General features: G+C 46.2%; 1 protein-coding gene across 1 annotated transcript in view; it reads right to left on the bottom strand.

Moving 5' to 3' along the window:
• The window catches only part of LOC308275584 (myosin-13), a gene marked incomplete at both ends in the record, with an annotated part of 161,596 nt that overhangs the window by 105,520 nt on the left and 39,626 nt on the right, over positions 1 to 16,450 (bottom strand). Inside the window, 9 exons of the mRNA XM_080713946.1 lie at positions 3,395 to 3,565; positions 3,849 to 3,974; positions 7,504 to 7,707; positions 7,789 to 8,097; positions 9,636 to 9,760; positions 10,572 to 10,737; positions 11,426 to 11,609; positions 13,071 to 13,267; positions 15,957 to 16,075. Of these exons, the coding sequence (XP_080570072.1) occupies positions 3,395 to 3,565; positions 3,849 to 3,974; positions 7,504 to 7,707; positions 7,789 to 8,097; positions 9,636 to 9,760; positions 10,572 to 10,737; positions 11,426 to 11,609; positions 13,071 to 13,267; positions 15,957 to 16,075 (1,601 nt within the window). The remainder of the gene's footprint in view (positions 1 to 3,394; positions 3,566 to 3,848; positions 3,975 to 7,503; positions 7,708 to 7,788; positions 8,098 to 9,635; positions 9,761 to 10,571; positions 10,738 to 11,425; positions 11,610 to 13,070; positions 13,268 to 15,956; positions 16,076 to 16,450) is intronic.

The following is a 16,450-nucleotide window of genomic DNA, read 5'->3' as shown; positions in this document are numbered from 1 at the left end:
GGAGAGAATGCAGGCATGAAACCAAGCTCCCGGCCTTCCGGTGTGGATGCGTGTGCCAGTCATTTCTATTTATTTATTTATTTATTTTTGGTGGTACTGGGGTTCCTGGAAGCCCTTCTACCTCCGGGCTACACTCCCAGACCTATTTTTACATTTTTATTTGGAAACAGGGTCTCCTAAGCCAGCACGCACGGCTGGCTTCGAACCTGCGCGATCCTCCTGTCTCTGCCTCCCAAGCGCGGGGATTACAAGCGTGCGCCACCCCGCCCGGCTGTGCCAGTCATTTCTAATTCTGTTTTGCAAAGCCGTCTCTTTCTTGGGCTCAGGGACCACGATTTTCTCACCATGCCACCATGAATCTGTCAGTGGCTTTGTGCACGTTAGAATAAGATGCCCTCTAGGGGCAGAGGCAGCCTGGATACACAGCTAGCTTGTGGGGCCAGGCTTGGCAAAGATATCCTTCGTCAGGAGCCCTGTGGGTTGGCGGGCAGCACAGGCCGGGCTTCAGCCTCAACACATCCCCACAGATGAAACCTGTATGACATTCAGGGTGGCCCTGATTTCTGGTAAAGTAAGGCAGTGGGGACCAGGGAGCAGTCAAAGGCGTGTTCAGACTCCAGGCCCATTGGCAGGTCATAGCAAGCCGGTTGCCATCACTGAACAGAATTAACATCACTTGGGTTGGGAATGATTCTTCCTGCCCAGCCTAACTCAAATGTGGGGATCAAGTTAGATAGAGTATGTGGAAGTCTCTTTCTTTCTGTATTTGGGGATTGAACTCATGGGGCATTCTACCTCTGAGCTATACTTCCAGACTTTTAATTTTTAAATTTATTTTTAATTAATTTCTTTATATTTTGGTGGTACTGGAGGTGGAACCCAGAGGTTTTCTACCTCTGGGCTATACTCCCAGACCTATATTGTACTTTATTTGGGAACAGGGTCTCACTAAATTGCTGAGAGCCTCACTAAGTAGCTGAGGCTGGCTTTGAAACTGTGCGATCCTCCTGTCTCAGTCTCCCAAGTACTGGGATTACAAGTGTGCACCACCACACCCGGCTATTTAATTTTTATTTTAAAACAGGGTCTCTAGCCAAGGTGTGGTGGTGCATGCTTGTAATCCCCGTGCTTGGGAGGCGGAGACAGGAGGATCGCGCAGGTTTGAAGCCAGCCATGCTGGCTTTAAGAGACCTTTTTCCAAATAAAAAAGTATAAAAACAGGTCTGGGAGTGTAGCCCGGAGGTAGAAGGGTTTCCAGGAACCCCAGTACCACCAAAAAAAAAAAAAAAAAAAAAAAAAAAAAAGAAGTAGTACTGTACTGGGGGGCTCTCCTGCTGAGAAAAGTGATTTCCTTTTCTTTTCTTCCTTTTCCCCTCCTACACTTCCACTTCCTGCCTCCCAGGGACAACAGAGGCATTGTAAAAGCCTCCTCTCTTAGTCTCACTCCAAAATGTCAGTTGCTAATATAGTCCATTTAAAGTGTGATTGAAATAAAACATCACAGGTCTAAAGGAAAAATCAAAGGGTAGAGGAAATAAAGGAAACAGTTAACAAACAAAAGAATACAAAAACCAATTCCAGATAAAGAACAAAAAGAACTTCTGGTATGTGGGAGGGAATTAAACTTTCCTGTGCATTAACTTGGAGAAAGAAGTATCCATTTCCCTCCTTTAGAGATGGGGTGGGAAATATACTAGAACTACAGTTTCTTTCCTTATTTTTTTTTCTCTTCTCCGTCTCCTTCTCCTTCTCCTTCTTCTTTTTCAGTATTGGGGATTGAACCCAGGGGCATTCTACCTCCAAGCTACACCCCTAGCCCTAGTTTTATTTTATTTTTTTTTCGGGTCTGGAACCCAGGGGCATTTGACCTCCAAGCTACATCCCTGCCCTATTTTTTAATTCTTTATTTTGAAACCGGGTCTCACTGAGTTGCAGAGGGCCTCACTAAGTAGCTGAGGCTGTCAGCAAACCGCGATCCTCCTGTCTCAGCCTCCCAAATGCTGGGATTACAAGCGTGCGCCACCACGCCTGACCCTAGTTTTTATTCTTTATTTTGAAACAGGGTCTCCCTAAGTTGCAGAGGGCTTCATTAAGTAGCCGAGGTTGACCACGAACCTGAAATCCTCCTGTCTCAGCCTCCCAAGTACTGGGATTACAAGTATGCACCATCATGACTGGCTTTTTTATTTTATTTTTTTTTAGTACTGGAAATTGAATCTAGGGGTGTTCTACCTCTGAGTTACACTTCCTGATTTTTTTATGTTTTTCTTTTGAAACAATTGCCGAGGGTCGTGCTAAGTTGCTGAGGCTGGCTTGGAACCTGCAATCCACCTGTCTCGGCCTCTCAAGTACTGGGATTATAGGTATGTATCACCATGCCCAGCCTGCAAATTATTTTCTAATGTACAAATTAGAAAAACTAGCTGGGTGGGATGGCACACGCCTGTAATCCCAGGATTCGGGAGGCTGAGACAGGAAGATCACAGTTTGTAGACCGCCTCAGCTACTTAGTGAGGCCCTTTGCAACTCAATGAAACCCTGTTTCAAAATAAAGAATAAAAAATAAGGCTGGGGGTGATGCTCGGAGGTAGAATGTCCCTAGGTTTCATCCCCGGTTCTACAAAGAAAAGAAAAGAAAAAAAGGAAAGGAAAGGAAAGGAAAGGAAAGGAAAGGAAAAGAAAATTAGAAAAGCTGGGAAGAGGAGATCTGAGAGTAGGAGAGAAATGGAGACTACAGACTTTGAGCAGGATGGGTTGTTGTTAAGCAAACTGCAGCTTGGTCCACAATGTAAACTAGACCAAAATTGTGTTTATGTGATTGCAAAGTACAGTTTTCCCACAGATGTGTGTCGATGTGAATCTACATGGAGAACAGAACGCAAACATCAAAAACCACACACCATCCCGAAGCCGGGCATGCTTGTAATCCCAGTATTTGGGAGGCTGAGACAGGAGAATTGCGGTTCACGGCCAGCCTCAGCTACTTAGCGAGGCCCTTTGCAACTCAATGAGACCTTGTTTCAAAATAAAGAATAAAAAATAGGGCTGGGGGTGTAGTTCAGAAGTAGAATGCTCCTGGGTTTTATCCCCAATACCACAAAAATAAAAACAACCATCAAACAAACAAACAAACAACAAAAACTCCCACCATCCAGTTACAGAGAGTGAGGCGTTGGCATAGCCAAATGGTCTTGCGTATGGCGGGGTGTAGCGAGAAATGAAAGAGAACTAGATGGGTGATCTGGTACCCAGGGAGTTTCACGAGCAGTTCTGATGCTAACTTCGCAATCTACCTTATCAGTGGCCACCATTTAGATTTCTGGATCATGGTTCTGCCTGAGGTGGCTTGAACCAGAGGTCAAGTCAAAAGGCAGAGTCCTCTCAATTCACCCACCCTGGCCTCCAGCTTCTGGATCTGCTTCCTGCCGCCCTTGAGCGCCAGCTGCTCGGCCTCGTCCAGGCGGAGCTGCAGGTCCTTCACCGTCTGCTCCAGGTTCTTCTTCATCCGCTCCAGGTGGGCGCTGGTGTCCTGCTCCTTCTTCAGCTCCTCCGCCATCATGGCGGCCTGGTCAAGTCCAATGGACAGATCAGCGGGCCATCTGCCCATCCCTACCCAGAGCTGTTAAGGTGGACGATGCTGGTAAGGTGGGTCTCATGCATCTGACTGAGCCTCCCGTCCCTGGACTGGGCCAGTCATCATGTCCCACTGTACCCCTGAAATGACTCCACCCTTGGCTACTACTAACAGGCTCTATCCAGAAAGAGAGGAAACCCACTTGCCGTGCCCTGGATGGGCAGCCCCCTTTCTGGACCCCAAACGTCACCTCTGAAAAGGAGAGATAACTCACATCTGTGATGGCCTTCTTGGCCTTCTCCTCTGCATTCCTGGCCTCCTGGATGGAGTTCTCCACCTCTGCCTGGCACTGAGCCAAGTCAGCTTCCAGTTTTTTCTTGGTATTTATCAGGCTCGTGTTCTGCAGGAAAAATTAGATAACAGGGGCGGGCAAAGGTTTCATGAGACAGCGGGAAGGGAAGAGGTGGACTGGGAAAGTAAGCAAATCCTAATCATGTTCCTCTTCGGAGTTTTCAGGTGGTCGATCTGCTAAGTACTGTATTATCCTTGACTGAACAGAGAGCCCTGAAACAGATCCAAGAACTGACCACCAAAAAATCTGAGTGAATGATAAGGGTAGAATATCAAATGTTTAAGGAGGGATGGGTTATTCAGGGAGAGGTGTTGGAACAAGGAAATTATTGAGAGGCATAACTATGATACATGAAAATTCTAATGATCAATAGATACCATCCATCTGACTATACCACTCCTGGGTATCTTTTCAAAGGGACGAAAGCAGAGAAATCACAGTGATATATGCACGTACATATTCGTAGCAGCACAATTCACAGTAGCCAAATTAGGTGGAACCAACCTAGGTGTCTACCAACAGGTGAATGGACCCCAAAATTGTGGGCTATAATAACACGATGGAATTCTACTCAGCAATAAAGAAGAATAAAATTATATATTTTTTTTCAGAAAAATGGATGGACCTAGAGAAGATTGTGCTAAGAGAATATAACAGTCACAGAAAGTGAAGGTCAGATGTTTCTCTAATATGCAGAAGCTAGGGAGTAATGGGCATGCCAGAGGGACCCCACATAACGGAAGAGAAACTTCAGAGGAGCCAGAGAGGTGGTCCTCCCTGGGGAGGAGGAAGGAGAAGGAGGAGGAAGGGGAAGAGGGAGGATCAGTAAAGGAATTACTTCCATCAACTATGTGTACATATATGGGAATACCTCAATACCCTGTATGGGGAAGGTGGGGCGGGGAATGGAGAGGGAGCTGGAGGAAAGTGCTGTGTGCGTGCGTCCCTATAACTATGATTTAATTATTTAATTATGATGTGAGACTATAATGCGCCCATACACGTATGTAAAGAAAAGGGTGAAAAGAGAAAAAAAGATACCACCCATAGAACTAGAAGGGTAATGACACACTAAAAAACAATTGCAATGTGTATTATGAAAGAATATTTTTCCTTATTCTATAAATAAGACAAACCATTATTATGGTTTCCTTATTATGTAAATAATACAAAGGGCATGAAGTGCAAGTAGGCAAAACACAAATTTCATTAGTAACGAAAAATAAAAAAAAACCTCAAAGACATATGTTTCAATAATAAAATTGGTAAAGATTTTTTAAAAATAACAGCTAGGGTCTTTTTTTTGGGGGGGGGTGGTACTGGGGATGGAACCCAGGGACCTTCTACCTCCGGGCTACATTCCCGGACCTATTTTTTTTTTAATATTTTACTTGGAAACAGGGTCTCTTAAGCCAGCTGAGGCTGGCCTCGAACCTGCACGATCCTCCTGTCTCAGCCTCCCAAGTGCGGGGATTACAAGCGTGCGCCACTACGCCTGGCCAGCTAGGGTCTTTGAAACTTTATGTACAAAAGCCCTTACATTTTTTTCCTAATGGGAATAAAAGCTGGGACAACTTTAATAAAGGGCAATTTACAACGTATTAAGACATGTCTTTACTGTTTTGACCCTGAAATTGTACTTCTAGAAATTTATTTACTCCTAAAAGTATGAAGACAATAAAAATTGCAGAGTTATGTGAAATTTTAGCTCTGAATACATTTGTTAAAATGGGCTAATGATAAAAAAATTTTTATTCGGAACAATCTAACCCAACCACAGAGGACTGATTAAAGTGCCACTGTCTAGAACCAAAGATCCTGCTTTAAAGCCATTAGAAACCATAAAACAGGAGACTCTTTAAAGAGATAGAAATGTGTTTATGGCATGCTTCTAATATGTTGCAAAAATCGATCCGTTTTATATAAAATAATATTTATGCAATTCGTAAGGGTCTAAAAAGGCAAGACCCCCCCAAATGTGAGCAACATGGCTGATTTTTTTCTTCTTTGCTCATATTTTCTGTTTTTTTAAACATAAGAAACCTTTTAAAACGTTTATAAAAACAGTCATTTTAAAAGAAAATACCAATATTCTAAGATTTCAGCTTAAATGACACAGGCTAAGCCACTTATTTTGAACGTCTAAAATCTGGAAATGGTGTAAGATCCAAAACTTTTTCACGACAAGTGAAAAATTCCACACCTGTCCTGATGTGATGGGTCACAGTCCAAATTCAGGCACATTGAAAATACTGTATAGCTGGGCGAGGTGGCCACCCTTGTAATGCTCGCGCTTAGGAGGCGGAGACAGGAGGATCGCTCAGGTTCGAAGCCAGCCCCGCTGGCTTAAGAGACCCTGTTTCCAAAAAATATATAAAATAGGTCTGGGAGTGTAGCCCGGAGGTAGAAGGGTTTCTATATATATAGTATAAAGTCGGGTGTGGTAGCGCACGCTTGTAATTCCAGTACTTGAGTCTGAGACAGGAGGATGGCAGATTTGTGCACAGCCTCAGCTACTTAGCGAGGCCCTCGGCAACCTAGTGAGACTCTATTTCAAAATAAAGAATAAAAAATAGGGCTGGGATGTAGCTGGAAGGTAGAACTTTCCTGGGTTCAATACTCCCAGTACCAAAACAAAATAACCAAAATAAATAAATAAATAAATAAATCCCCCAAAACCTGTATAAAATAACCTTCAGGTTAGGTGTATAAATTGTACTTTAAACAAGTGAATTCCATGTTTAGACTTGGGCGCCTCAATATATCTCATTATATATATGCAAATATTCTCAAATAAAAAACAAATCGGAAACACTACTGGCTCCGAATATTTTTTCCCCAACATTCGCAATGAAGGATATTCAATCTGTATTTCCCCTGTGACACCTTCTCCAGAAAGCTTTATGCAATAATGAATCCTCCCTCCATCTGACTGCCCCCAAACATGTGCGACCTGTTGTCATTATCTTTGGATAAAGGAACACTCAGAAAGCCGGTGGTCAGGTGTCAAAGTTTATCTGGCAATGGGTTAGTTTTATTTATTTATTTATTTACTTATTTCAGTACTGGGGATGGAACCCAGGGGAATTCTACCTCTGAGCTACACCCCCAGTCGTACTTTTTATTTTTAAAAAATTTTCTATTTCTTTATTATTTATTTACTTATTTATTTATTTTTCCGGGTCTGGGGATGGAACCCAGGGGTATTCAACCTCTGAGTTACACCCCCAGCCCTATTTTTTATTCTTTATTTTGAAACAGGGTCTCACTGAGTTGCAAAGGGCCTCGCTTAGTAGCTGAGGCTGTCTGCAAACCGCGATCCACCCGTCTCAGCCTCCCGAATGCTGGGATTACAAGCATGCGCCAACACGCCCGGCTAATGGGTTAGTTTTGATGGCCAGTCTGGAAGGACTGGGCGCTGGCTGCCTGCGCCAGTGGACACTGAGCTGAGCACAGGGCTTGCTGAGGAAGTGCGGGCTTACCCTGAAAAGCACACACCCTGCCCCGACACCCTGCCCCGGCACTTGCAAGTGGTGCCCCTGCCCGGGGTGGCACAGAGCCTGGGAGAGCTCCCCACCTGGGAATGGAGCAGCTGCACCCGGTCGCTGGAGTCCAGCAGCTCCTGCTCCGACAGCCTGCGCGTGCGCTCCGTCTGCTCCAAGGCCACCTTGACCTCTTCCAGCTCCTCCAACAGGAGGCCGTTCCTGCGTTCCACAATGGCCAGCTGCTCCTTGAGGTCCTCGTTGCTCCTCTGGGCGTCGTCCAGGTGCAGCTGGGAATCCTTGGGGGTGGGGGGGGAGCAGGCAAGAGCTACAAAGCAGGCTGGGGGCGGTGCCAGCCCCCTGGGTTAAAGGGCGCTCACCTTGAGCTGGCCCTGCACCGCACGCAGGTGTTTCTGGGTCTCGGCCACCTGGCGATTGGAGTGGCCCAGCTGAATCTCCATCTCATTCAGGTCGCCCTCCATCTTCTTCTTCAGCCGCAGGGCGTCGTTGCGGCTGCGGATCTCAGCGTCCAGCACGCTCTGCATGGCTTCCACTGCCCGCTGGCTGTTTCTTTTGAGCTGCTCGATTTCCTCGTCCTTCTCGGTGACCTTGCGGTCGAACTCTGATTTTACCTGGCTCAGCTCTAGCTGCGCACGGAGTATCTTGCTCTCCTCGTGTTCCAAGGAACCCTGAGGACAGCAAAGGAATGCCCTGAGCAGCCCTTTCCTTTTTGAGATACTGGGGATGGAACCCAGGGGTATTCTACCTCCAAGCCTACTTTTTTTTTTATTCTTTCTTTCTTTCTTTATTTATTTGGTGGTACTGGGGTTCCTGGAAGCCCTTCTACCTCCGGGCTATACTCCCAGACCTATTTTATATTTTTATTTGGAGACAGGTCTCTTAAGCCAGCAAGGCTGGCTTCGAACCTGCTCCATCTCCTGTCTCCGCCTCCCAAGGGGGGATTACAAGTGTGCGCCACCACACCCGGCTATTCTTTATTTTTTGAAACAGGGTCTCAGTGAGTTGCAAAGGGCCTAAGTAGCTGAGGTTATCTGGAAACTGCAACCCTCCTGTCTCAGCTCCCAAATGCTGGGATTACAAGCGTGCACCACCATGCCCAGCTAGCATCCCCTTCTTGAGTGGGTATGCCCATCCCCGCCATGATAAGATAAGATGTGTATTCTTATACCCACTTTACAGATGAAGAGAAAAATATTAAGGTATTTTAGTGTTTACCTGGTTCCTCAATATCCCTAAGGACCACACTGGGACTAAAACTTTGTATTTGTTACTAACAAATAATTATTATCTGGAGAGAGTCAGAGCATCTTTTGGAATTAAGAACAAGTTTATGGTGGGTGTCTATTTAATGTCCGCAATTCAAGATCTAGCCTACTCCCTACAATGAAAGGACATTCGTTCTCCTGCTATCCCACGTCGGTTTGCTTTTACCTAAAAACATCTCGACCGACTGCTTACTGCATCAAGAGACTCTGGGTCTAACTTAAATTCTTCAGGGTTACTGATAGCCAGAGAGGCCATGCGTGGCTCTGCTGAACATTAACTGAGGGATTCTGAGAGGGCTTCCAGAATGTTCAGTGAGTGATTATTTTGCCTCTGGAGAGGAAGGTACTGAGGACATCATGAACACATTCTTATTTTTTTGATTTTATTTGTTTATTTTTTGTTGCAATTTTTATTATTACAAAGGTAGAAAGAAGGGACAGAATTATAAAGCACTATGTCAGAGAGAGGGACCTAGTGGAGTGCCTTGAAAATAAGACACTCATGGACAGGTGTTTTTGTTTTGTTTTGTTTAATTTTGGGGGGTACTGGGGTTCCTGGAAGCCCTTCCTTTTACCTCTGGGCTACACTCCCAGACCCTATTTTATACTTTTTATTTGGAAACAGGGTCTCTTAAGCCAGCGCGGCTGGCTTCAAACCTGCGCGATCCTCCTGTCTCCGCCTCCCAAGCAAGGGGATTGCAAGCGTGCGCCACCACGCCCAGCGATGAACAGGTTTTTAAAAGGGGACATGGGTTAGAGGACACCCAGGAGATAACAAGGCAGCGCATAGCTTTTTGAGCCCCGGGAATGGCTGAACGTTCTACCCTAGGGAGACTCTGCTTCTTGGCAGGAAGGGCCCTGTAGGAGTGGACAGGGGCCGCCTCTTTGAATTTCCTCTTTTCCTGAGCTCCCCAGTGCCCTAGCCCCGACAAGACACTTGCCTCCACTTCTTCTAAGGCAGCCTGGAGGTCAGACTTTTCCTGCTCAGCTTGCTTCTTGGTCTTTTCCACTTCCTGAAGGTTCTTGCCAGTTTCTGCAATCTGCTCCGTTAAGTCAGAAATCTCTTCTGCAAAGGACAGGCTTGATTTAGGCTGTTTCCGCGGGCTCCGGTTTACGACGCAGGCACTTGCCAGGCAATTTAGGGGCTGGCGGTGCATGCGTGACATTTATATAGCTGAGAGTACCGGAAAGCCGTTCAGATGAGGTGTCGGCAAGACACAGACGTGTCGCCTCACCTGAACTATGTAGGAAAGCAAGAGACAAGGGAGGTCTACTTTATAACCCTGGAACTTCACAAAGTTTGCAATGCAGGCGCAGAGAAGACCAGAAGACGCGTAAGCCGGCAGAGACTTTAGAAAACATCAGCTCTGGTCTTCTAATTTAGAGGTCGGAAATCGGAAGTTTTAAGGGATTAATGACGTGCCCCTAGGCAGGACCACTTGGAGATAGAATCCCTGAAGGGTCTTCTCTGCTAACAGCAGTGGGCTTAGCAACCCACAGTGCCTTCAGTTCTTAAAAATGAAACTTAGCATAGTCGGGAGGATAGTAAGTTTGAGGCCAGTCTGGGTGACTTAGTGAGACCCTGTTTCAAAGTAATAAATAAAAAAAAAAAAGCTGGGAGTATAGCTCAGTGATAGAATGCCCTGAATTCAATCTCCTGAATGAGAGAGAGAGAGAGAGAGAGAGAGAGACTAGCTGCTCCTCTGCTTTATATTTGAGAGTTTGAACTTTGGGGGTGAACTAAGCTGGAGAAGGGGGATATGATGGGTGAGGATTTTGCAGGGCAGTGGAAAGAAGATGGTTATGGCTAAATGGGGAAGGGATTGGTAGGAGGGGAAGGGGAAATGGCACACACCTGGGCTGCCCAGAGAGCTCACCTTGCAGATTTTTGTTCTCCCGCCTCAGCGTCTCTAGCTGATCCACCACCTCCTCGTAGGCGTTCCTCATCTTGAAGATCTCGGTGCTAAGGGACCTGGACTCTTTCTGAGCCGCTTCCAGCTCAGCTTGACTTTCATCCAGCTTTTGCTTCCACTCTGCCAGGACCTGGGAGGTGACACAGGGAGATGAGAGATGCGGAACGGGCTGGGAGACTTGGAAGTCTGCTCAAATAAGCGCTGTCAGCAGTGCCGAGGTCCCACTCTTCCGCTTTTAGGGACTGAAGAAAGTGTATGAGTCCCGCTCTGGACCAAGGGCCCCAAACTCTGCCTTCCTACAGGTGCTCCGCTGGCTCCTTAGAGATACAGGCTGAGCGTCCCTGATTCAAAATGCTCGGGGCCAGGAGCGTTTCACGCTCTCAGTTTGGTAATATGTGTGTGCACATAATGGGGGGATGGGACCCGAGTCTAAACACGTCTTCCATATACACTTTCTACACATCGTCTGAAGGTGATATTATGTAGTATTTTTAGAGCACCTGCATTTTTACTGCAGCCCTTCATGTGAGGGCTATGTGTAGAATTTTTTTCTTGGGACATCATGTTAGTGTTCAAAAAGTTTTGGATTTTGGAGCATTTTGAACTAGGGATGATCAACCCGTATTACGACCTGGATTAGGTGTAAAAATAAAATTCCCTCTAGAGACACTGTCACAGGAGCCAAGAGACACTTTGAGTCCTCCGACTGGGAATGGATGCTCTCACTGGGGGCCTGGTGGGAGGCGTGCGCGTCTCCCGCAGCCAGGGGTTAAAGGCAGCGCTCTGCCTCCCCCTCCGCTAAGTGGCTCGGGGAGGACCTTATCGAAGTTCCTCTGCTTCTTGTCCAGGGCAGCGCAGGCTGTGTTGGCCCGCTCCAGATCCAGCATCAGGTCATCCACTTCTCCCTGAAGCCTCTGCTTGGTCTTTTCCAAGGAGGCGCACTTGGAGTTCGCGGTCTCTGTGTTTTCTTCAGCCTCCTGGAGCCTCTGGGCCAGTTTCTTCCTAAAAGAACCAGATGTTCTGTCATCTTGGCACAAGCGGGACATTTTGGAATATAACTGTCGGATTGAAAAAGAATAGTCTGGAGGGGAATTGGTCAAGACCCAACACAGGAGTGGAGAGGATCCACCTGGAGTCACGCCTCACATCATGTTACAGACCATATACACAGTGAGGGTCACATAACATTATAAGGATGCTGAGAAACCTCCATGGCTGACTGACATGGTGGCCGTGGTAGTGTAGGGCAAGACCTTACTCATGTGTTAGTGGTGATGTCATTATAAACGAACCTACTGTGCTGCCAGTCATATAAAAGTATAAAATATACAGTTATATACAGTATGTAATACTTGGCGGGACAGTAAATAATTATGTTACTGGTAATATACTATATGTATATATATATATATATATATATATATATATTGTGTGTGTGTGTGTGTGTGTGTGTGTGTGTGTGTGTGTGTGGTACTGGGGTTCCTGGAAGCCCTTCTACCTCCGGGCTACACTCCCAGACCTATTTTTTTATTTTTGGAAACAGGGTCTCTTAAGCCAGCGTGGCTGGCTTCGAACCTGCGTGATCCTCCTGTCTCCGCCTCCCAAGCGCGGGGATTACAAGTGTGCGCCACCACGCCCGGCTTAATATATTTTATTTTATTTTATTTTATTTTATTTTATTTGCAGCACAGGGGGTGGACTCCAGGGGCAATCTACCTCTGAGCTACACCCCCAGCCCTATTTATTTTATTCTTTATTTTTGAAACAGCATCTCAGTGAGTTGCAAAGGGCCTCACTAAGTAACTGAGGCTGGCCACGAACCACGATCCTCCTGTCTCAGCCTCCCAAATGCTGGGATTATAAACTTGGGCCTCCACACCCAGCTCCTTACTATACTATGTTTTGTGAGTATGTGTGGTGCTGGGGATCAAATCCATGGCCTTACGCATGGTAGGCAAATAGTCTACCACTGAGCCACACACCTGGCTCCATTACACTTGTTACCATTCTTTTAGAGTCTAATCCTACTACTTCAACACGCCAGGTGATGTTTAGCAGTCTCATATACCTCATGTTTGCCATGTTTTTTAATTGTATCAAGAGGTTACAGTGAGTGATTAACTTTTACCATTTAGGTCGTAGGATATTTCTATAACAATGAAATTGCCTAATGATACCTTTTTCAGAATGAAACTCCATCACTAAGGTGACGGTGTCACTGGAAAAATCCTAAAGTGTTTGGTGATAACACAGGTCCCCAAGGAGTCACCAGAAGAGCCAGGTAGGATAGATGGTTAGTTCCCCCAGGGGAAGAACAAGGAGAGCCCAAGAGGGCGGGAAACACTATCGGGATGCTGAAGAAACCAAGGAAGGATGAGAGAGTCTTTCCAGGTAGAAAGACTCCTCTGCCTCTTAGCTTGTGTCTGAGGACCAGCTCTCCTACTGTGCCCTCAGAGCCCATACTTGGCCTCCTCCAGCTCCTCCGTGCGCTGGATGGCGTCTGTCTCGTACTTGGTCCTCCACTGGGCCACCTCGCTGTTGGCCTTGGACAGCGCCCTCTGCAGCTCGGCTTTGCCCTCTTGCTCCTCCTCGTACTGCTCCCGCAGCAGGTCGCAGTCGTGGCGGGAGGACTGCAGGGCGTGGGCCAGGGCGTTCTTGGCCTGGGAATCACAGTGGTGACAAAATACAATGACCCTTTTCAAGTTAAGGAATTTAGTTTAAATATTCCCCTGAACTGGGACCATAGCAATGTTGCCCTCACAAGTTTTGTATATCAGCATATTGCCTATTTATTTTGTTGTTCAAGTTTGCTCCTTAATTATGCTTAAATACATTTATTCTTTTTTTTTTTTTTTGCAGTACTAGAGATGGAACACAGGGTCATTCTACCTCTGAGCTACACCCCCAGCCCTGTTTTTTATTCTTTATTTTGAAACAGGGTCTCACTGCATTGCAAAGGGCCTCACTAAGTAGCTGAGGCTGGCTGCGAACCGCGACCCTCCCGTCTCGGCCTCCCGAATGCTGGGATTACAAGTGTGCGCCACCACGCCCGGCTTATGTTTAAATACATTTATTCTTAAAGGTAAACTTACAGTGAATGAAAACCCATTAACATTTGTCATAAACAGAAGGTGACACTGGAACAGATGTAATGGAAATAGAGCAATATTATTAAATAAAGCACCGTCTAGCTAAGCACTGTTGCCTGCTGTGGCTCTATGCCTGAGCCTCCTTTCCACTTATTAATAGGATAAATAAGGAAATGCTAGGAAGTCGTTCAAACTGAGGGTGTTGTTATGGGATGCTATGACCATGGGGGACCTGAAGGCATCTTTTCGTGTCATCAGTGGGATGTGTCTCCACACTGGGGACTGCTGATGTGAACCCAAGTGTTCCCATGGCTCCACCTCCTCTTCCCGAGCAGAGAAGGATGTTCCTGGAGGCCTCTATCCCTCACTCACTCTCATCTGGACAGGGTAGAAGTATAGCTCTGGCTCCAACAGTTGCAAAACACTCTATACTGCTACCGTCAAAGAAGAAGAATTGTGTTGACCCTGTTTTTTTTGTTTTGTTTTGTTTGGGTGGTACTGGGGGTGGAAACCAGGGCTTTCTACCTCCAGGCTATACTCCCAGACCTATTTTTATATTTTTTATTTGGAAACAGGGTCTCACTAAATTGCTGAGAGCCTCACTAAGTAGCTGAGGCTGGCTTGGAACCTCCTGTCTCAGCCTCCCAAGCGCTGGGATTACAAGCATGCGCCACCACGCCTGGCCCTTTTCATCCTTAAAAACACACACACACACACACACACACACACACACAAACGAACAACAAAACTTTGCCAAAGAAGAAAAACTTACTGCGATGGTATCCTGGCCAAAGGAGAGCCTTGTTCCTATAGTGAACCTTCGCATTCCTCTCTTCCCTTTAGTCTACCCAAAACCCTTACTGTAGAGTAGAGAAATGAGGTGTGTGTGTGTGTGTGTGTGTGTGTGTGTGTGTGTGTGTGTGTGTGGCGGGGGTAAATATGGTACTTGCTGTTTTTCAGAAGAAAGAATGAAGCTTGGGAAAACTCCAAAAGATTGCAAAATAAGCCGTAGCCAGTGCACAGCAACTGTAGCATTCCATTATGCAGTTTTGTGAACTCCTGGATTTCTGTTCTAATGCTTGAACACACAATGGTAGCATTTATTAAAGCACCCACTGTGCATACTGTTCTAACTGGGGCTGTACCTACTATGTGCAACTATGGGGGGATTATTCTTGTCCCTTCAGCAGTTCATAGGTCAGTGGGGGAAACGTGTTATAGACACAACTATCTAGGTACTGAAATCAAGAACATGATGTTCGTGTTTATGCAAATGCCCTCCAAACTATGTAGCCTTGGGAGGAAGGGCACTTAAATGCAGTGTTATAGAAAATGACCCACAAAGAGCAATACTGAAGACAAAGGGAGGCATTCCAAGTGGTGGAAGGCATTGCCGGAGAGAAACAGTCAAACCAGTGCAGTAACAGGGAGGAGATGCCCTCGGCTACGGAGGGACTTATGGGGGACAGAGGCACCCAGGAGATGGAGCACCCTGGTAGAAAGGAGGTCCAACACCAAGATCCCCAACCTAATAATAATAATAATAATAATAATAATAATAATGAGGAGGAGGAGGAGGAGAATGAGAATGAGGAGAAGAAGGAGAAGGAGAAGAAAAGAAGAAGAAGAAGAAGAAGAAGAAGAAGAAGAAGAAGAAGAAGAAGAAGGAGGAGGAGGAGGAGGAGGAGGAGGAGGAGAAGGAGAAGAAGATGATTTAGAAGTAGTGCTAAGAGCTGGGTGCAATGGCACATGCCTATAACAATGCTATTTGAAAGGCTGGGCTGAGATGGGATGGTCACAAGTTTGAGGCCAGCCTCAGCAATTTAGCAAGATCGTGTGTGTGTGTGTGTGTGTGTGTGTGTGTGTGTGTGTGTGTGTGGTTATTGAGGAGTGAACCGAGGGAGACACTGTACCTCTGAGCTATATCCCCAACCCTATTTGATTTTATTTTTTGAAATACGATCTCACTACATTGATGAGTGTCGCTGCTTGCTGAGGCTGGCTGCAAACCCACGATCCTCCTGTTTCAGCCTCCCAAGTACCAGGATTATAGGCCTGCACCACCTGCTAAGACCCTGTTTTAAAAAAAAAAAGATCCCCCAACCTTAAGAGACAGGTTCCTACCATACTACAAGGCAGAAAGAATCATCATCCCATTGCTTGATGGAACCTGCCTCCAAGCAGCCTCCATAAAGTGGCTGTATTAGCTGGCTTCTCATTTCTAGCTGATTCGAGTCATTCCCCAAAGAGGTGTCCTTACCTTGGTTTCTTCGTCCAGTTGCCTCTTAAGCTCTTCCACTTGCTGGCTGAGGGCTTGCTTGTTTTTGGTTAGCTGTGAAATCAGAGACTCCTTCTCTTCCACTTGGTGGCTCAGCTCTCCTACCGAACACATGCAGTTCCAATAATAATAATAATAATAATAATAATAATAATAAGAAGAAGAAGAAGAAGAAGAAGAAGAAGAAGAAGAAGAAGAGGAGGAGGAGGAGGAGGAGGAGGAGGAGGAGGAAGGGGAGGAGGAAGGAGAAGGAGAAGGAGAAGGAGAAGGAGAGGACAGGGAAGGGGAAGAAGAAGAAGAAGAAGAAGAAGAAGAAGAAGAAGAAGAAGAAGAAGAAGAAGAAGAAGAAGAAGAAGAAGAAGAAGAAGAGGAGGAGGAGGAGGAGGAGGAGGAGGAGGAGGAGGAGGAGGAGGAGGAGGAGGAAGGGGAAGGAGAAGACGGGGAAGGGGAAGACGGGGAAGGGGAAGGGGAAGAAG

Source organism: Muscardinus avellanarius (assembly GCF_963383645.1).
Source record: "Muscardinus avellanarius genome assembly, chromosome: 16".
NCBI classification, from domain to species: domain Eukaryota; kingdom Metazoa; phylum Chordata; class Mammalia; order Rodentia; family Gliridae; genus Muscardinus; species Muscardinus avellanarius.
The sequence above is the reverse complement of the archived record's forward strand: the minus strand, read 5'-3'. Positions and strand labels throughout refer to the sequence as shown.